The 22,087-nt window shown below is 45.1% G+C and overlaps 1 protein-coding gene across 2 annotated transcripts in view; it reads right to left on the reverse strand.

Moving 5' to 3' along the window:
- Nucleotides 1-4,448: 4,448 nt before the first annotated feature.
- Nucleotides 4,449-22,087, reverse strand: part of CNBD2 (cyclic nucleotide binding domain containing 2) — a 62,256-nt gene continuing 44,617 nt past the window's right edge. For both annotated transcript variants that reach the window (XM_027558661.1, XM_027558662.1), the window contains 4 exons: nucleotides 19,181-19,358; nucleotides 18,243-18,363; nucleotides 10,900-11,063; nucleotides 4,449-4,782 (listed from right to left, as the gene is read on the reverse strand). In XM_027558661.1, the coding sequence (XP_027414462.1) occupies nucleotides 4,464-4,782; nucleotides 10,900-11,063; nucleotides 18,243-18,363; nucleotides 19,181-19,358 (782 nt within the window). In that variant the 3' untranslated portion in view covers nucleotides 4,449-4,463. The remainder of the gene's footprint in view (nucleotides 4,783-10,899; nucleotides 11,064-18,242; nucleotides 18,364-19,180; nucleotides 19,359-22,087) is intronic.

Genomic DNA, 22,087 nt, shown 5'->3' on the forward strand with positions numbered 1-22,087 from the left:
CTAATTATTCATTGACATTTAATACCAGTACAAACTGGACATTTTACATTCAGGCTGTGTAAGAGATCCTTATGTGCTCTTGAAAGGAACAATTTCTACCAATGAAAGTGTACAAAAACTTTCTTGCCAGGATTTCAAATTATATACTTGCGTAAATTCTTCACTTTATAATTTTAATCACTCATTTGTTGCATTAAGAAGAAGATTGCAAATATAGCTTCCAGTAAATCAAACCAGACCTTGGGAAGGCTCCCCTGAAATACATGCTCTTTGAAAGGTTATAAAGGAAGTACTGCAACGTTCCAAAAGGTTTACTGGACTCCTTATAACAGCTATTGTGGGAATTGCTGCCATAGCCACAACCGCAGCAGTAGCCAGGGTGGCTCCGCATCAAACTGTACAAACGACTACCTTTGTACAATAGCAGCACCAAAATGCAAGCTCTGCTTGGGGAAGTCAGACCCACACAGATCAAGGAATTAATGACCAATTGATTGATTTAGAAAATTCAGTTCTCCTACTAGGGAACAAAGTGCAAAATTTAAAATTACAGATTCATCTTAAGTGTGATTGAAATATCTCTTCATTTTGTGTCACACTCATAAGTATAATCAAAGTGCATGTACTTGGGATCAATTATCTAAACATTTGAGAGGACACATTCGTAATAATCTATCCTTAAATATTTCCCAATTACAGGCTACTATTTCTAATATGCAGAATGTCCACTTAAAATTACTCCCAGAAACTGATTTATTTAAAGAAATCAAGGAAAGCTTACATAAACTTAACCCCATGATGTGTATTAAAACTTTAGGAGGAGTATTACTTGGTACTATAATATCAGGATGTATATTTTTAACTCTTTTGTGTCTAGTCCTCAGATGCATGAGAGAAACCATCTGAGAACTGATGAAGAAAAAAGTTGCTCAGACAGCGTATCTACTCCTGCAAAAACAAGAAGGGGAAGATGTAGTGGGAATTCCTAATAATGTACTTTCACAGCCTTGAGAAAATTTCACAGGAATAGCACCTAGAAAAGCAGCATATATTAAGAAACCGTGTTGATGATTATTTTTCATGTTTTTCTTAGAATAACAGCCCTGTTACAAACCCCAAGGCCAGACCCAGAAGGGAGTATGACGGGAATCATGAAAGCATGGACCCTGGACCACGGGGTCGGCGGTAGGTATGAACACTGCCTACGCACTTCTGATTGTTCCTGAGACTATCCCAGAAGGGAATGGCCTGGGGTAAAAACAAGGAGATGTGGACTATGTCAATGTAGTGTTTTGGGAAAGACAGATCAAAGAAAGTTTTGTAGTCTGCAATTAGGAATAAAAGCTGGACTCAGAGTGGACTCTGCACCTCAGTCCAATAGAGGCTGCAGGTCCCCTGACCCATTGCACGAGATTTCATGTTCTGTCTTCATTCTTGTCGCCCGATCCCGGACCATTAGGGCAACACTCTGGCAGGTCTCGGTTGTGGCACATGGGATCTTTAGTTGCGGCATGCAAACTGTTAATTCTGGCATGTGGGATCTAGTTCCCTGGTCAGGGATGGAACCCAGGGCCCCTGCATTGGGAGCGCCGAGCCTTAGCCACTGGACCACCAGGGAAGTCCACCTACTCCTCCTTCTTTGCCGTGTAACACAAAAACAGTTTTCTTTTAAATTCAACCCACAAAATTATAATGTCGAGTACGCTCTTCAAACTCCACTCACCTCTTGCTCACTGGTGAAAACCATCCATCTTGTCCAACATGCTCATTTTGCCACTGGGGAACCTGGGCTGCAGGTGATGGACTCAAGGCGCTTACCGGGATCCCATGAGACAAGCAGACACAGGCTCTCCAGAGTGCAGTGTCTGGGTGTTCCTCAGAGTCTGCTCCTTGCAGGGGTGGTGTAGGTGAGTGGGTGGGTACTGGGTGCGGGGGCTTCTGCCTTCTCCCAGGCTAGGCTCTTGTGCTGCCATGGCCTCTTCCAGGCCCCTCGGGGCTCTCAAAGCTAAACCATGGGGTTTCCCGAGGGAAAGAGATGACTAGGTCCTGGGTCTGTGGTACCAAGGCTGGAGGTGGACAGGAACCCTGAGTTCTAGGCCCAGCACTACCAACAAGTAAAGCCAGCCCAGACCAGTGGCTGGCAGCTTCCAGGACCTGCCAGAGGGACCAAGGAACCCTCCGTGAGTCCCACGAGCATCTCCGTGCCTCTGGTCTGTGTCCTCCCTCTCAGGCTGCTGACTCTTCATCCTTCACCCAGGATGCCAGCTCCTGTCACGCTGCCCATCTGTCTCGGGCTCCTTGTATCTGCCCCCACGGTCACACCTCACTCCAGGCTCCAGGAGCACCCTGTCAGTCAGACAGAGCCGCTCGACAAGCTATTGGCAGACTGGCAGCATGTGGGCCCAACACAGCCTACGTGTGTGTTTTGTTTGCCTAACACAGTATTTCAAGAATAATTTGAATTTACTGCTCACATTTGAAAACCAGTAGAAGGGGGGCGGGCGGCAGAGGATGAGATGGTTAGATAGCATCACCGACTCAATGGACATGAGTTTGAGCAAACTCCGGGAGACAGTGGAGGACAGAGGAGCCTGGTGTGCTGCAGTCCATGGCGTCTTATCCAATGACTGAACAACAACAGGAATCACCTAGAATTTTTTCTGGGTTTTCCTGAAAAAAATCTAAAGCTTGGCCGTATTGCACCCACATTATTTCTTGCCATGGCATCAATTGATTGGAGCTACCGAGCGGCTGCTCCACTGACACGGGGAATGTGCACGCCCCACCGTTCCCCATGACCTCCCCAGGCCTGCTGCTATGCATCTATCTCTCTCTTTAATCTTAGCTGCATCGTGTAGCCTACCATCTCAACTTCCCTGTTGGCTCCAGGGGTCTCGGTGAATAAAATCCTCTACCTTGCCATACTTGTACCACTTCTTTTAATCCTCAACAGACATTAAGTAGCAGACCTAGGATCTTTTGCATTCCAGTCCCCTATAACGAAAAGGACATCTTTTTTGGGTGTTAGTTCTAAAAGGTCTTGTAGGTCTTCATAGAACCGTTCAACTTCAGCTTCTTCAGCATTACTGGTTGGGGCATAGGCTTGGATCACCATGATATTGAATGGTTTGCCTTGGAAACAAACAGAGATCATTCTGTCATTTTTGAGATTGCATCCAAGTACTGCATTTTGGACTCTTGTTGACCATGATGGCTACTCCATTTCTTCTAAGGGATTCCTGCCCACAGTAGTAGATGTAATGGTCATCTGAGTTAAAGTCACCCATTCCAGTGCATCTTAGTTCGCTGATTCCTGGGATGTTCACTCTTGCCATCTCCTGTTTGACCACTTCCAATTTGCCTTGATTCATGGACCTAACATTCCAGGTTCCTATGCAATATTGCTCTTTACAGCATCGGACCTTGTTTCTATCACTGGTCATATCCACAACTGGGTATTGTTTTTGCTTTGGCTCCATCCCTTCATCCTTTCTGGAGTTATTTCTCCACTGATCTCCAGTAGCATATTGGGCACCTACTGACCTGGGGAGTTCCTCTTTCAGTATCCTATCATTTTGTCTTTTCATGCTGTTCATGGGGTTCTCAAGGCAAGAATACTGAAGTGGTTTGCCATTTCCTTCTCCAGTGGACCACATTCTGTCAGACCTCTCTGCCATGATTCGCCCGTCTTGGGTGGCCCCACATGGCATGGCTTAGTTTCACTGAGTTAGACAAGGCTGTGGTCCATATGATCAGATTGGCTAGTTTTCTGTGATTATGGTTTCAGTGTGTCTGCCCTCTGATGCCCTCTCGCAACACCTACCATCTTACTTGGGTTTCTCTTACCTTGGACATGGGGTATCTCTTCACGGCTGCTCCAGCAAAGCGCAGCCGCTGCTCCTTACCTTGAATGAGGTCGCCCCTCCTGACCTTGAACGTGCAGTAGCTCCTTTTGGCCCTCCTGCGCCCGCACAGCCGCCACTCCTTGGGCGTTGGGTAGCTCCTCTCGGCCGCCGCCCCGGACCTCGGACGTGGGTGTTAGCCCAGTCAAATGCTTCAGCAAGATGGCCGCCATAGAACGAATGTTCTATGGATCTTAGCTCCCTGACCTGGGATCAAACCCAGGCCCCCTGCAGTGGAAGCACCACCAGGGAAGTCCCCTACACTCCTTCAGACAACCTGTCTGGCCTTGCAAGACCTCTGAGTTCACAACCCTGTCTTTCCTCTGTGCCTCCCGTCTATGTCATAAGACCCTCTCACCCTGAGGCCACCCCAGTGATTAACCCCCACACCCGGACTCCTGACTGTCCCCTACTCAGCCCTACAAGTGCCAGGGGAGACAGTGCCCCCTAATACCTCTCCAGACCCCCAGGTCACCCCCAGGGCCCCTCACTATAAGCCCCACAATTCCCATGGCGGTTATTCATAAAACATGGTGGTTGACCCAACATCTTTTATTGATTCTACATGAGGACCCCTGCATTCTTATACTGAGGCAGGAGCTCCTGGATTTTGTACCGGGGTGCTATAATAGTTTGGACAATCCTCAATGGGGGCAGGTATTTCTGGGGTGCCATAAAAATGGGATGACGACGTTTAGTCTTCTTGTCTAAGCTATACAGATCCAGCATCACAATTCTGGGGTTGTAGGTCCCTTTCTTCTTGGGCTGGATTGGAGTGAATGCGGGACGCCAGCGAGGCTCTACCAGTAGCCGCACCAGGTCCTTCCGGAAGATATTCCAGTTGTTCTCCTTGAGGAACCTCTGGCACAGATCTTCATCGCTGAAGGTAAGGAACAGGTGTTGGGGTTCCCACACCAGCGCCTCCTGACCCCCTGCCCCTCCAGTCCTGCCTCCTGCCACTCCTTCAGTCCCTAAACACCCTGAGCTCTGTCCCACCTCTGCGCCCTTTCCCAGGCCGTTCCATCTGCCTCCTTCACCATTCCACGCTTTCATCCCCTAGACCTGCACTACTCCACGCAGTGGCCATGACCCACATGTGGCTACTGAGTACCTGAGGTGGGATAAATCTGAATTAGAGATGTGCTCTGAGTATAAAATACATACCAGATTTCAAAGACTTAATACCAAAAAAAGGATGCAGAGTATCTCAGTCATTTTTACCTTGATTACATGCTAAAATGATAATATTTTAGATATACTACATTCAATAAAATGTATTATTAAAATTAATTTCACCCCTCTATTTTTATTTCTTATAATGTGGCTATTGAAAATTTTAAATTATACATGTGATCATTAGCCATCAGGGAAATATAAGCCAAAGCCACACAAGATACCACTTACTCCCACTGGGATGATGACAATTAAAGAGACAAATAATTATTAGTGTCAATGGAGAAGTGGAGATATTGCAATGAGGGTTCCAATACATTGCTGACAGGAATAGAAAATGATACAGCGACTTGGAAATACAGCCTAGCAGTTCTTCAAAAGGTTAAACAGTTAACTTATGACCCAGCAATTCCACTCCTTGGTATATAACCAAGAGAAATGAAAACATATGCCCACATAAAAACTTGCATAAGAATGCTCCTAGCAGCATTATTCAAAATAGCCAAAAAGTAGAAACCACCCAAATGTCCATCGACTGATGAAGGGATAAATAAAGTATAATATGTCCATGCACTGGAATATTATTTGACAATAAAAAGGAATGAAATATTGATATTAGGTTGGCCAAAATCTTGGGTTTCTCTGTAACATTGTATGGAAAAATTCCTGAATGAATTTTTGGCCAACCCAAAACTGGCTACAACACGAATGAACCTTGAAAACACTATGCTAAGAAGCCAGTCACATGTGCTGGGTTGGCCAAAAAGTTCATTCGGGGTGTCCTACCAAACTAATATATGGTTCTATTTATGGGAAATGTCCAGATTGGGCAAATCTTTAGAGATAGAAAGTCAACTGGTAGCTGCCCTGGCTGGTTTTGGTGCCCTGCATCTACTCTGCCCCCCTCCCTTATAGCACATGAGGGTAGGAAAGAGGTGGGCAATGGTGGATGGGCGCAGGACTCACTGGCTTATTTCCTCCTGAGACCACAGCAAGGGAAGGCCCATTTGACTTTCACTCCTCAGCTGTACTCTCACCTAAGGAGGCAAGCTTGGTAAATCACTAACACATTAGAGCATTCTTTCGGAAAATTGCGTTGACCAGGAGAAAATCAACTTTGATTCACAGAGATCAACTTAATCCAAAATCTAGAGGTCAGAATGGGCTACAAGTTAGTCCTGAGACCTTAGGTCTCAGCAGTGCCGGTGTCAGCTCCTACCAGCTCACGAGAGCAACTCCATGCTGAGTGACAACAGGTTGGTAGCTCAAAACTGGCCATGGGAGGAGTATGTGTACCATAGAAACTGGCCAACACTTCCAGTCAGGTGACCTCCCATCTCCAAAAGAGCTGCTTGTTGAACGTTGCCCAGCATACCACTGGAGAGTCTCTACCTAAAGAGCCCCATTAACTCCCGATCTCTTACATAATAAATAACACTGTCTAACCCTGCTCCGCACTCACCATGCAGCAAGCACTTTATACTTGTTAACTCACCACATCCTCATGACCACCGCATTTCACAAACATGGAAACTAAGGCTCAAGGAGGTTGAGGAACTCACCAAAACTTAAGAGAGGGCAAGCATGTGACCACAAATTCTTAGATCTTCTTGATGCTGTTGTTCCAGAGTAAAAGTTAAGACAGACAAGATTCTACGTCACCTCCTGATGCTGCTGGTCAGGTTGATTCTAGTCTAGGCTTTCACTAAAGGGGGCAGCTCTTCTAAAGCCCTCCACTTCATGCAGGGGCTCCAGTTCCACCCTCTGCCTCGCTGGAATTGCAACTGTCAGCTGTCCTTGCAGGATGCCAGGACATGGTGCCCTCCGTTACTACCCCCACACCACATCTGCCTGGCCATCCAGCGCTAGATCACACTCGGTGCTTTGGTTTTAGGTTGTTCTTCACTTGGGCCCTTGGGAGAGTTCCCTTTTTTCCTGCGAACTCAGCTGTTCATATTCTACATGTGCTCCTTGTGTCTGCAGGGGGACAGGCTTCAGACAATCTAGCCCATAGCATCCACGGGACAGGTGTCTCACCCACGGACTGTGCCATCTTCAGCATGTCACGTCCCCCTTTCCTGGGCCTCACAGTCCTCAATTAAAACATGGGGGATTTGAGCTAGATAATGGATATATTTTCTGCCTGCTTTAGCAGTCTAGAAAACCATGAGTTCGACAATTAATGAATAAGCCAGAATTCTGTCTGTCAGCATTGCAGACGACTGTAGCAGAGCGCTGACTGTGCAGCACAGACGCTAAGGCCCAACATCTGCCACGCTCAAGCCTGTGTAAACCTTCTCTGAATCCCAATTCAACCGTTAACTGATGACGCTCTGTGAGAAGCTAACGCTCCTTAAACCCTTTCTTTCCTCCTTAAATCTTTTCTTTCCCCCTTAAACCCTTTTTTGAAGAGGTGGCTCTAAATAGCTATTTTCTACATTGATAGGCCACAGGAATCAGAGAATTGGAGCATCGCTGAACTGCAAGGAACCATCAGTGTTTCTCAACTTTTTTTTTTTCCCACAAAACTGCCCCAAATTTTCTTATTCTTTTAAAACTTTTTATTTTGTATTGGGGTATAGCTGGTGTGCTGTGATTCATGGGGTTGTAGAGAGTCGGACACGACTGAGCGACTGAACTGAATGGAACTGATAGCTGATTAACCATGTGGTGGTGGTTCCAGATAAACAGCAAAGGAACTCAGCCATCCATATACATGTAAAAACTGCCCCCAATCTGGATCACAGCTACATTATCACCTGTTCTTTTATTAATACTTTTCTTAATTCCGCTTAATTTCTTTCACTTAAATATTTACTTTGGCTTGGTTTAAAAGCAACAAGATTGTCTAATCAAGGGTTTAGTGAACTAGTCCTGTTTTTCTAACTCATACTCAAATAAATATGTAGCTGTTTATAATCTGTGTACCACCTAAAATCATCTCGTAAGCCTTCTGGGAAGACGTTCCGTAATTTGGGGAAACTGTTCTACTCTAATTGTTTTGTTCTGCAGTGGAGTCTGATGCCTAAAGGAGGGGAAGTGACTTGTCCAAGGTCATACGGAGCCCATGTCAAATTCTCTCCTGTGCTTATTAGATACGGTTGAAGTAACTTTACAGATCTGCTTGCCTTCACCTCTTTCTCAACCACAGGAATCACCACACCTGCTTACAAAACCATGTCTAATCACATCACAACCACAAGAAAAGAAAAAGGCGGGGAGGATGCAAAATTATATCTGTATGGTTTCTCTATGAAAGTTTGTGTGACTGAATGATAAATGCATATTTGGCACATATCCATGTAGTAAAAAAAAAAGTACTGAAAGGAAATACATATTGCTAGTTGGGATTGTTGGAGTAATGCAAACACTTTCGGTCTTCACCTTCTTAAATGTTCAGCCTTCTTCCGGTTTTCCACAGTGAGTGGGCCTCATCCATTCACTAACGTTTATCAAGCACCTATCTCGTGCCAAGTACTGTACAGGTGCTAGAGGTGAGAGGTGGATAAAGCCCAAACCCTGTCTTCAGGAGGACATTAACCAAGTGGTGGGGAAAGAACTGTGCAAAAACTACACAGTTCTAAGGACTTCCCTAGCAGTGCAGTGGTTACGAGTTCACCTTCCAATGCAGGGGATGCAGGTTCAGTTCCTGGTCAGGGAGAAAGAGCCCACGTGTCTCGCATTGTAAAAAATTCAATAAGGAGTTTACAAATGGTCCACATTAAAGAAAAACAAACAAACTACAAAGCTCTAACCAGCTGTAATACAGCGTGGTGTGGCCACTGTGAGAGCTGTAGGACTATGAGTAAACAGAAAGGGGTCCCTAGCCCAGCTTTCTGGAGGAGATGAATCTTAAAGAATGAGAAGTTTATCCGAATAAAAGGCTGGAAGCAGGACTGAGGGATGGCGTTCCAGGCAGAAGGGTCTACATTGGCAAAGGCAATGGTCTAGGAGGCAATCTGCCCGGGTTGCCAGAGTGGGTTAGAGACAGCAGGAGTGCTACAGGGAGTTGAAGGGTCAGACTATGAAGGGCTGTTTACATGGCACTGAATCTGTACTGTATCCTACAGGCAGTGAGGTACCACTGAAAGGTTTTAAACAGGAGTTTAACATGGCCAGACTTGAGTTTTAATAAAAGCACAGTGCGGGCTTCCTGGTAAGCTCAGCTGGCAAAGCATCTGCCTGTAATGCAGGACACCTCAGTTTGATTCCCCTGGGTCGGGAATATCCCCCGGAGAAGGGATAGGCTACCCATGCCAGTGTTCTTGGGCTTCCCTGGTGGCTCAGATGGTAAGGAATCTATGCCTGCAATGCGTGCAACCTGGGTTCGATCCCTGGGTTGGGAAGATCCCCTGGAAGAGGGCATGGCAGCACACTCCAGTATTCTTGCCCGGAGAATACCCGTGGACAGAGGAGCCTGGAAAGCCACAGTTCATGGGGTCATAAAGAGTTGGACGTGACTAAGAGACTAGGCATAGCACAGCACAAAAGCACAGTGTGCAGAAATGACCCAGCACAAGGAAGACGGAGGCAGGAGACCAATGCTAAGATGGCTGCAAGAGTCCAGGTTTGCGGTTCCGAAGGGGTGCCGGGGGTGTCACCCAGGGAGGTGAATGAGATCCACCGGGCTGTGTGAATACAACAGTAGGACTTCATCTATATTTATCTTTGGCTTTTTTTTTGTTTTAATTTAAATTTTCAGCCACATCATGCAGCTTGCAAGATCTTAGTCTTATTCTTTTTAAAGATCTATGTTTGCATATTTATAATGTATAGGAGGTATACAACACACAGCAGATATAATAAATAAATAAATAAACATTACGTTACTCATATCACATAATATATCCTAGGGAGTATACACTCAAACACTCTTTAGTAATAACAGTGTAAGATCAAAACAGTTCTGTGACCAGTGATCAGGCAATAAATTAGTTTTTACGTAAAAAATAGTAGAGTTTTTATCACAGTATAAAAGTATTCACTTTTATGTAAAATTTGGAAACTAGGGAAATATAAATAGAAATCTTTTTATTAAATCTTTTAGGATAAATATTTTTAAATTATAAAATAAATATATCATCATTACCAAACATTGAGAATAAAGGGGAAAATCCACTTGGGATGTTACTACCCTGACAATAACTTTAAAAAGTATATCATTTTTTCCCTTATTATAAAAGAAAGAAATAAAAAAAGGAAATATATATTCACTGCAAAAACAAACATCAGAGGAATATATAAGCATAACCAGAAAGTCCCTTTTAGTCCTGTCTTCCAGAAAGAATGACCATTACAAATTGGGCAATACCACGGAATTATCATTTTTGCTCATTTTCCTTCTAGATTTTTCTCATGTAGAAAGGCCCAAGTCATAGTATATATACAACTTTGTACCCTGTCCTTTTCATGTAGCATTGCATCACTCATTTTACTTTTGCTTCTTCAAAAAAAGTTACTATTAAGGGAATGCATCACTGTTTTCTAAACTGTCCCCTTGGTGTGACACGTATGGATTGGGGGGGGTTGTTTTTTTATTATAAATATGGCAGCTATAAACATCTTAGTATCTTTCCCTATAATTTAGTTATATAGAGATAAATTCACAGGTAGACTATTGCTTCAAAGGGTAGAAACAGTTTTGGGCCCTTGAAACATTATTATCTAAAATTATTATCAAAAGGATTGAGCCAATTTAGAGGGCATCAGCAATTACCAGTTTCATTCGACCCTTGTCAGCACTAGATATTATCACTTTTTTAAATAAGAGGTATAAAACTGTTCATTCGATCTGACGGAATGTACACACTTTTCCAGCACTGACCTGGGGTACTTGATACTGAACTTTGACAATTTTTCTATTGTATTACTGTCAAGCAGTTCACAAAATTTTTCTTTCCTGATCCGTATCACCTCAGCTCCCAGGCTCACAAGGATCAAGGGCCGCGTGTCATGCTGGCTCTCCGGGAGGAGGATCTGGTGAAGGCCCTAGAGAAAAGAAGTTCAACCTCAGAGACCATCCACTCTACAAGCAAATTTTCCTGATTGGAAAAGCAAGGCCCCAGAAGGACGTGAATCCATCTGGGGTCATTCAGCAAGTGATAGGGAGAAGTCCAGGGCTCTCTTTGCCAATGACACCAAAGTCCTCAAAGAACCGTCTGAGCACTTTGTCCACAGTCCTACCTCCAGGCAGCAAGCTCTGCAAGAATCATGCTTGCGGGACTTCCCTGGTGTCCAGTGGTTAAGAATCTGCCTTGCAAAGAGGGGGATGCAGGTTCGATCCCTGGTCTTGGAACTAAGATCCCACAAGCCAAGGGACATCCCTTGTGAAGCAATGAAATGCCGCAATTAAGACCTGACGCAGCCAAATAAATAAATTTTTTTTAAAAAGGATTTGTGCTCACACAGTCGCTTGCCGGGTAGCAGCATTTTACCAGCTTTACCTGGTGATCAATCTCAACTCTTCTTTGTGCCAGGTCAGCTCATTTTCTTTTCCTTAGGACTATGACAAATAGCTTGTCCTCCTAGATCTTCCCTTTTTTACAGCCACCACGCCCTCCCGGGCTTCCCGAGAGGGCTTTGTTCATAGCACTTGTCCCCACGGAGCCTTAGTTCTTTCTGTCCGTCACAGGCTCTGGGGCCACTGGCGGCTACTATGCAGCTCCCATTGCTCCTTGGGCTCTCTGGTGTGGATTCCTACTCCATCATATCTGGAAGGGAGATGGAGGTCAGCAGGCCCATCTGCTTGCTTTACAGGGACTGTATTCCCCTTTTTAAGGAGACACTTTGAGATGGGGCAAAGCTGGGACTAGAGTCCTGGCTGCTGAAGTCCCAGTCCAGTGCTCACGCAGCCTCTCAGCTATTAAGACTCTGGCAAGGAGGGGAGAGAAGGTCAGTGGTCCAGAGCTTGCAATGCCCAGCTGTCTTGGGCTTAAGAAGGACATCAGCCATAAACCAAGAGGTCTGCTCTAGGCAAGCCAAGTGGGATTGGGAAAAATGCAGGCTTCAGAAGGAAGATCCCCGTGTTTACTCATCATGTTGATAGGGACAGAGTAAAGGGACAAAGTAGGTGATTAAATAGTTAATCCCACTAAAGGATCATAAGTAAAGGAAAAGGTATGAAGACCCCTGTGAGTCAATGATCGCACTAAAAAGCAGGTTTGCTTAGCAACAAAACCATGTGACAGGAGCATGCGACGTGCCCCAAAACAACAAAACAACGGTGGCATGAGACCCACATCCTGCCTAGTGAGCTCAGTAAATTACTGATCCCAGGACATGCTCTCTGCACACATAGAAACAATAATTTATAGAACGGTGATAATTCAAATTCAGTGGATAGGACTCCAAGCTCTTTGATCTCTGGTTGGGGAACTTTGGAACCACAACTCTGGTTGTGGGCTTTTAAGCCCACAAGCTGTGTGCCGCAACCAAAAATTTGGGGCTTCCCAGGTGGCTCAGTGGCAAAGAATCCGCCTGACAATGCAGGAGACACAAGAGACGCAGGTTCGATCCCTGGGTTGGGAAGATCCGCTGGAGAAGGAAATGGCTACCCATTCCAGTATTCTTGCCTGGGAAATCCCATGGACAGAGGAGCCTGGCGGGCTATGGTCCATAGGATCCCAAAGAGTCAGACACGACTGAGAACCCACAGCGTATCACAGGCATTTCAAAGTGAAAGGCCCTGGTTGTACTGAGACCTAAAGTAATTTTCCCATTGTGCTATGACAGTCCTGGCTTGACCATGTGGCGATAAGAAAACTCCGCTGCCCAACCTTGGAGGAGGAGCTGCTGATGGAAGCCTGATGACTATTCAAGAATGAGAAAGAAGGTGGTTTTTTCCCCCTCCCCACTTTCCCTTTGATTATAAGACTGTAGCCCACTTAAGTTCTCTGGGCATAGCACCCTCTCGCCTGCCTGCTTGTAAGCTTCACAAACATCTTATTCTAATAAATCACTTCTTGTCTATCACTTTACCTCTCGCTGAATTTTTTGTGTTGAGACACAAAGGACCAGAGCTCCCCAGAGCCCCGGGAAAGCCACCCAGCAGTTCCAATGTGACTCTGGGTGAAGTTACACCTCCCTGGCCCATTGTTTGCTCTCCTGTGAAACAGGTGAGAACACCTGCCCCGCACGTCTCTGAAGGATTCTCAAACTGAAGGAGACGAGAAGTAGGATTTGGAACCTTCCCCTTCCTCACCCTCACCACACTACCACCACGATTTGGGTTCTAGACCTTAAAGAATGACCATCTGCTCTGAGCCCTGGCCTTGTCTCTCCTTGTAAGACTGGCGTGGAGATGTGTCATCTTTCTTATGACTTGTTGACGGTCTAAACAAGATGGTGAGTGTAAGGATGCTCTGGGAGACGTGAAGATCCTCGCGCTTCAGCTGTGCTCACTGCAATGGCCATGAAGCCCCTTCTAATCAGCACCAGGCCTTGCACAGAAGCCAGAATGGCTGCTCTTTAGTCAGTTTCGACTGTGTGGGAGAAACATGTATATAAATTTAATCCTCACAACCACCCTGGGATATAGGGATTATCAGCCTTAGATGTGGGAAATGAGGTTGGGCAAAGGAAATTTGCTTGTCTAAAGTCACGTTTATCTTATAATTACAGTAAGGATGATGCCGATGATAATGATGACAGTGATGGTGATGACAGCACCAACTCATGTTTAATGAGCAGGCACTAAATCCCAGGCCCTCTTGTAGCTCTGGTGTGTGTTAACTCACGTAACCCTCACTAGAACCCCACGAGGTGAGTTCTTTTATTATCATCATTTTACAGAGGATGAGCTGAGGTTAAGAAACATGTCCAACATCACACAGCATGGAAGCAATAAAGCTAGGATTTGAACGCAAGTGGGTCTGTCTTTAGAGTCCATGCACTTATTTATTTATTTTGGCTGTACCATGGGGCATGTGGGATCTTAGTTCCCTGACCAGGGATCAAACCTATGCCCCCTGCAGTGGAAGCACGGAGTCTTAACCACTAGACCACCAGAGAAGTCCCCAGAGTCCATGCTTTTAGCTGCTACACTTTAAGGAAACTGAGCCACAAAGACGTTAACTAGTTTGCCAAGGTGACAAGGCAGAAAGTGATGGAGTGGAATTTGAACCCATCAGCCTGCCCAGGACCTCACTAAGGGCAGCCCAGCAGCAGGCAGTTATTCACCTCCAGTCCACTCTATACTTTCCAGCCAGAGTCAGGTCCTCAAACAGCTTCCCAAAGCTCCCAGGAGAAAATAAAGCTCTTCACTGTGGCCACTGAGGCTTTGGCTGCCTCACCCTTGTGAGGTTCCCACCTTGTTCACTCCGTTTCAGCCACACTGCCCTCCCTTCCAGTTCCCTCCACATGCCAAGCTCCTTCCCGCCTCAGGCTCGACCTGCTTTCTCTTTCTGGAACACTCTCGCTCCCAGGTTGTCCACAGCTCATTTGTTTTGTCATTCAGGTCTCAGCTTACACATCGCTGTCTTAGGGCAACCTGCCCTGACCACTCCATTTAAGACCACCTCCCCGCTCAACCCAGCTTTCTGTTCTGTTCCCAAGAGCAATTTAAAACTTTCTGTATATTTGCTGCTTTATCTGTTTACTGTCTGTCCCCAGACTAGATCATAAGCCCCACGAGGGCAAGAATGACATCAGTCTACTTGCCCACACTGGCACCTTAGGCCAAGCTTGAAGCTTGATAAATGCTCAAGAAATACCCGTGGGACTTCCCTGTGGTACAGTCATTAAGGCTTCGCCTTCCAATGGGTGGAGAATGAAGGCCTTGCTCTGAGCTCCCACCCAGAGCCTTCTAGGATTGTCTAGAGCAGGGATCCCCAACTTCCAGGATCTACTGTCTGATGATATGAGGTGACGCTGATGTAACAATAATAGAAATAAAGTGCACAATAAGTGTAATGCACTTGAATCACCCTGAAACCATCCCCTCCCACCTCCAGTCCATGGAAAAACAGTCTTCCACGAGCTTGGAATCAAGTCTGAAGTCCCTCTTGTCCCACCTGCCACAGCTTCCCACACGCTCTCTACCAGAACAAGCAATGCCCTTCCTGGCCTCGGTGCCTCCATTCACCCAGGGTGCTTGGCATCCCAGCCCCTCACTGGGCCGGCACGAGGTGCGTTCACGGCAGGTGCGCAGCCTCAGGCGGCCTGTGTTCAGTCCCGAGCAGCTCGCCCTGAGACTCTAAAACTGCAGGGAGGCAGAAGTGAGAGGGCTGGAAAGCATGTCACATGAACGCTGCAGGAATGGAGGAATGTTTTCCCCGAATAAGAAAATAATTACGGGGCACTGGCATGCTGCCTGGCTCCATAAATGTTGAATAGAAAAACAAAACCGCATTCTTTAAATTCTAAGAGGCCATCATGTGGCAAGGAAACTGATTTCTGTTTATTCTTGGGGGGTGGGTAGGGTGCAGCGGGTGCTGGGAAGAACTCGGTAAAAGCTGTAGGAGGCAGAGTTTTATTGAGCAAAAGAAGAGCTGCTGAAAAGCTCCAAACTAGTTACTCAGCACTGAGGGCTGGGCCAGGGCCTGGGGCTCCAGACAGTGCTGGGCTGGCCTCCCTGCCTCCCAAGGCACACAGTCCAGCAGAGCAGGAGCGCCGGGAGATCAGCACAACATGGGGTGAAGGGGTCTGAAGAGGACCCTGGGGATTCATGGTGACAATGACTGACCACACATCAGAAGACAGGGCCCCCACCCCCAGGAAGACTGAGGCGCACAGCTACTCACCAGGAGGCCTCACGCCCTCCCTGTGCCGCTCACCCAGCCTCCCAGCTCCAGCATCTATCTCCTGGCATCTAGCTCCCACAACGGTCAGAGTTCAGGGTCAAACTTGTTTCACCCATACATTCCCCTCCACTATTGCATTTTTTTTTCCCCTGGCCGAGTAGCATGTGGTGATTAGAGCTCCCCAGGTGGCACAGTGGTAAAGAATCCGCCTGCCAAACCAGGAGATGTGGGTTCAATCCCTCGCTCAGGAAGGTCCCCTCGAGTAGGAAATGGCAACCCACTGCAGTGTTCTTCCCTGGGAAATTCCATGGACAGAGGAGCCTGGCAGCTACAGTCCATGACGCGGCAAAGAGTCAGACACAACTGAGCAGACAGCACCGCACAGCATGTGGGATCCTAGTTCCCCGACCAGGGATCAAACCTGCGTCCCCTGCACTGGAAGCACAGAGTTTTAACCACTGGACCACCAGGCAAGTCCCTGGATAATCTCCAGAACCATTTTAGACTTACAGAAAAATGAAGAAGATGGTACATCTTAACCAGTTTCCCAGTTAAGATCTCACATTGTGTAATAGTTTTGTTACAATTAATGGACCACGATGGATACACATCAATAACTGAAGTCAATGAGTTATTTAGATTTCCTTTTTCTGTTCCACAGTCCTCTCCAGGATACATTACACTTAACTGTCATGTCCCTTGAGGTTCCTCTCGGATGTGGCAGTTTCTCGGACCTTCCTTGTTTATGATGATCTGGACAGTTTTGAGGAGTGCCAGTCAGGTAGGTCTTGGGTTGGCCCACTATTAGATTCTGACTGATTTTTCCTCATCATTAGATGGGGGTTATAGGTGATCGGGAAGAGGACTGTAGTACACCACTGTCATCACATCACATCCCACATTTATCATCTCACAAATGAGGGACATACTATCAACATGATTTATTACTGCTGATGTTGGCCTTGATCACCTGACTCAGGGAGCACTTTACTTTCAGTAGTTCTTCCTCTGTAAAATCATTCTTTTCTTCCTCCTTCCTATACTGTACTCTTCGGAAGGGAGTCACTATGTGCCGTCTACGCCTAAGGAGCAGTGAGGGCAGCGTATCTACACAGATTATTTGGAATTCTTCTGCATGTGAGATGTGTTCTCTCCTCGTTTATTAATTTATTCATATGTATGCATTATATCCATTTGTACTTACAGATTTTGTTAATTTTATTTATTTTTGGCTGGGCTGGGTAGTCCTAGTGGAGTTCCTCTGTGCTGTGCGGGCTTTCCCTAGCTGCGGTGAGCAGCGGCTACATTCTAGTTGCATCTTTTCATATTGATTTCCTTCCCTTAGACGTATTCTAAGGGAATTCCCTGGTGGTCCAGTGGTTAGGATTTGGCACTTTCACTGCCGGGGCCACGGTCAATCCCTGGTTGGGGAACTAAGATCTCTCAAGGCACAAACTGCAGCCAAAAAAAGAGACAAATATTCATTTAACTTTGCCACGTCTTTTCATAGTTTGCTAATTTCTTTTTATTGCCAAATAACAATTCACTGTATAGATTTGTCAGTTTGTTTATATTTATTTACCTTTCCATATAAATTTTAGCATCAGTTTGTCAATATCCACAAAATAACTAACTGGGATTTTGATCTGGATTGCACTGAATCTATACATCAAGGGGGGACAAACTGACATGTTAATGATACTGAGTCTTCCAACCCACAAACATAGAATATTTCTCCATTTATTTAAATCTTCTTTGAATTCTTTCATTATATAGTTTTCTGCATATAGTTTCTGAACATATTTTGTTACATTTATACCTATGTATTTCATTTTCTGGTGCTATTGTAAATGGCACTACATTTTTTATTTCAAATTACAACTGTTTGTTACTTTATACCCTATGACCTTGCTATAATCATTTATCAGCTCAGGAGGTTGTATTTGTTCTTTTGTTTGTTTATTTGTCTCATTTGTTCTTTATTTTATTATTTTTGTTTCATTTTTTAATTCTTTTGAACTGCCTATATTGACAATCATGTCACCTGCAAACAAAGAAAACTATATTTTTTCCTTCCCGATCTGTATTTGTTTAATTTCCTTTTCTTAATGCGCTGTCTAGGACTTCCAAAACAACACTGAATAAAAGTAGTGAGAAGAGACACCCTTGCCTTCTTCCTGGATTATTTTAAAGCAAGTCCCAGATGTCATACCATTTTATCTATACATATTTGGATATATCTCTTAAATATAAGGACCTTTTAAAAAAACATAACCACAATACATTACCACATCTTAAAAAGTCAATAATATCCCTTAATATCACCAAATCCAGAAAAGGATGTTTTTAGACCTTTACTCTCATTATCTCGCACCCTCAGCCCACCAGGTTACACAGTGTGTTGAGAACAAGACTCTCTGCAACTTACCAAGATCTCGCCTTGCTCCACGGTGTGGATCTTCATGTAGGCCCCCACCGCAGCCTCCTTGGGGAGATCGCCATACTTGGTTTGTATCATGGGACATTTGATCAAATGAGAACACCTGGACCTGGAATTTGACAGCTTGTTACAGAGAACTCGCTTGAAGCTCTCGATAATCAGCCCTTGCTCTACTGCATGTTAAGATCACCCCTCCCTTCTCCCAGGTGGTGAGAACACAGAAAATCAAACCCTGAGAGAGACGGACTGTCAGGAATTGTAGAGGTTTAAACAGGGAGGAGATTTGGGAGAGGAGGGTTTCATCAAACTTTTTGGCCAATCCATAAAACAAGTGGCCAATCCAGGTTCGAATCTCGATTGGACTGACTCTAAAGCACTTATCTACTGACTCCCTTAGATGAGTAGACTTTTATGAAAAAGCTCAGATTCAAAAAGGCCGAGTGATACACAGACAGAAAGTCACCACCAAAAACTGTATGCAGCCCCTTCTTCTTCAGATGGACTCCCTGAGAAAGGAAGCAGCTGACTGCCTGATGAGGCCCTGTGAGCTGGAGGCAGAGAAAGTAGACCCCAATATCAAACCCAGGACCTCTCTCCGCTGCCTTCTTTTTTAAGTCTTTTTTGAATTTGAATTCGTTACAATATTGCTTCCGTTTTATATTGGTTTTCTGGCCAGGAGGCATATGGGATCTTGGCTCCCCAACCAGGGATCAAACCCAAACCCCCTGTATTGGAAGGCAAAGTCTTAACCACTGGACCAGCAGGGAAGTCCCCCTAGGCAGCCTTCTACAGACACCCCAATATTTGGGGGAAAGTTGTGATTGCTATCTCTGCTCACCCCCAGCATACCTGACAGTCTGCCCTGTAAGTTATACCCCCTTTCAATCAGACTCTGAACCCTCCAATCTGTCAAGGGCAAAGCTTACTTGATTTTTGAGCCAAAGGTCTTTGGGAGAGTATTTCCTGAGGTTTTAATCTTCCTACTGAAGCTGGATCCTTCTTGCTCCTGGGCTTTCTGGAGATGAAAAAGCTTCAGAAAACTAAAATCCTGTACAGGATATGACCTGATCTGGAATTCCTTAAATCTCTCCACAGGAGATAAATCTGTTAGAGAAAGTATAAGAAAACACATTAACGACTCTTTCCATATATGAGGATAAAACTGGTGGTGTTTGGAGGTGTATCATAGTCTTCTGCATGGTGAGTCTGATGCACGGGGGAATTAAGAAAAATAGAAAAGAAAAATATTGTGGTTTCTGTGTATTTTTCCCTCTGGGCTGGGCCCTGAGCTAGAGCTTTATACCTATTACATCCAGATGAATGTCATTAGCCTGATTTAAGAGAGAAAATGAGAAGCAGAATTTAACACCCAGGAAAGGGCCGAAGGGCTTCCAGGTAAAGAATCTGCCTGCAATGCCAGAGACTCCGGTTCAATTTCTGAGTCGGGAAGATCCCCTGGAGAATGGATAGGCTACCCAATGCAGTATTCTTGGGCTTCGCTGGTGGCTCAGACGCTAAAGTGACTAAGCACAAAGGGCCAAAGCTTGAATTTGAACTCAGGTGTTTCTAATTCAAAGCTCATGTCTTTCCATTAACAGATCACATTTATCTGTTTTTTCAACTGGGACTGGGGGTAGGGGTAGCAATAAAAGATAAAGGGATGACCAGCCGTAAAACCCTGAGCATGTGCTACGCCTAGCACAGTGCCTGCACCACAACAGGCCCTCTGTGAGAATTATTAAGAAGATTTCCAAGAGAATACCACTCAGAAATGCTATGCTGAGTGAATGGAGCCAGGCGCTAAAAAGTACATACTGTGTGTATAATTCCATTTACATGAAGCCTTAGGAAAGACAAATGGAACATACAGTGATAGAAGACAGATAAGTAGTTGCCCAGGGCCAGGGGTGAAGGATAGAGATGGACTGGAAAGGGGCACAAGGGAACTTTTAGGGGTGCTAGAAATGTTCTATAACTTGGTTATAGAACCAAGTTATATGTGGTGGTTACAACAGATGTAAATTTGGTAAAACTCATTGAACTATACACTTTAAATTTGTGTCTTTTATTTTATGAAAATAGAACCTTAATGACATTATTTTAAAAAACAGATCTCCTGAGAGTCCCCTGGTGGCCTAGTAGTTAGGCTTTCACTGCCATGGTAGGGGTTCAGTCCCTGCTCAGGGAACTAAGATCTCTCAGGCTGAGCAGCAAAGTCAAAAAAAAAAAAAAAAAAAAGAGCCCCAGTGTTAGAATTAATTGTTAAAATTAAAATTAATGTTAGTAGAAGTAAATCCAAACTACACAAGGAGTAGTACTGGAAAAACAGAGCACGTGTTTTGTTTTTTTTTTAAAAAAAAAAACCCTAAATACAACCTATTTAGAAGACGTAGCAATATTTATCAACATTTTAAATGCATTGCCAGTACACACTGGACCGATTACTTGATCCAGTGATTCTAAGAATTTATCCATATGTTTCTGTGCACAAGTATGCAAAGATAAACACACCAGGAAATTCACCACAGTAGGGTAATAGCAAAAAACTGAAAATAACCCAAAGTATTTGTAAAATATAATTGGCTTAATTGTAGTATGTCCATACAAGAGAATAAAACTCAGCTATTAAGAACCACAGATCTAGATGTTTGCTTCCAACCAGAGTAAAAGGGACTAGATCCACTAGATCTACTCTCTCACCAGAAACTAATAAAATACTGGCCTGCTGCTGCTAAGTCACTTCAGTTGTATCCGACTCTGTGTGACCTCATAGACTGCAGCCCACCAGGCTCCCCCGTCCCTGGGATTCTCCAGGCAACAACACTGGAGTGGGTTGCCATTTCCTTCTCCAATGCATGAAAGTGAAAAGTGAAAGTGAAGTCGCTCAGTCGTGTCTGACCCTCAGTGACCCCATGGACTGCAGCTCACCAGGCTCCTCCGTCCATGGGATTTTCCAGGCAAGAGTACTGGAGTGGTGTGCCATTGCCTTCTCCGAAAATACTGGGCTAAATACACAGAAAAAACATGGTTTTCAAGACATTGGGCATCAGGCCATGAAGAATCATTATCCCTGCAAGATAGAAAACAAATGGGATGAGTTCTTCTATTGCCCCACCCGACCACCTGGAGGCTTTCTGGACAATGGTGCAGCGAAGGGAAACCCAGGAGGAGTCCAGCCATCTCTCCAAATTAACATGACAGAAGCGAGAGTGCCAGAGAAGACAAGGCAGCTGGAGTCCACAGAGTACAGTTCCGGAGAGGAGAGAGCTGCTCAAGAGAGAGGTCTGAAGATCTTCCAAGGGTCTCCTTCAGTCTCAGCTGAGCACTCAGCAACTCACATATAATGTCAGGAAACCACCAGCGGAATGCAACCACTAAGATGGCTCTCAGTGATCCCCACCTCCTAATGGCCACACAGGTGTGTACTGTCCTCCCATTAACTGTGGGCTGGACTTGATTCTAACAGACAGAATACAGCAGGAGTGACAGGATGTCACTTTTGAGACGAGGTTTTAAAGATTGTGGCTTTCGCCCTTGGGTATACTCTGTTCTCTCTCTCCAGGGGAAGCAATCTGCCATGTCAGAAAAATAGCCCTGCAGAGATACTCACAAGATGAGGGACTAAGTAAAGTTTGCAAACAGCCATTAAATGACCTTGGAAGTGGGTCCCTCTTAACTGAGTCTTCACATGAGAACACAGCCCCTGAAAGACAGCTGCAACCTCACAAGAGAACTTGAGCCGAGGCACTTGGCTAAGCTATGCTCAAAATTCTGACCTACAAGATCTGAGAAATAATAAGTATTGTTTTAAGTCATTAAGTTTGGGATAATTT

The sequence above is a fragment of the Bos indicus x Bos taurus genome, chromosome 13 (genome assembly GCF_003369695.1).
Source record: "Bos indicus x Bos taurus breed Angus x Brahman F1 hybrid chromosome 13, Bos_hybrid_MaternalHap_v2.0, whole genome shotgun sequence".
Taxonomy (NCBI): Eukaryota; Metazoa; Chordata; class Mammalia; order Artiodactyla; family Bovidae; genus Bos; species Bos indicus x Bos taurus.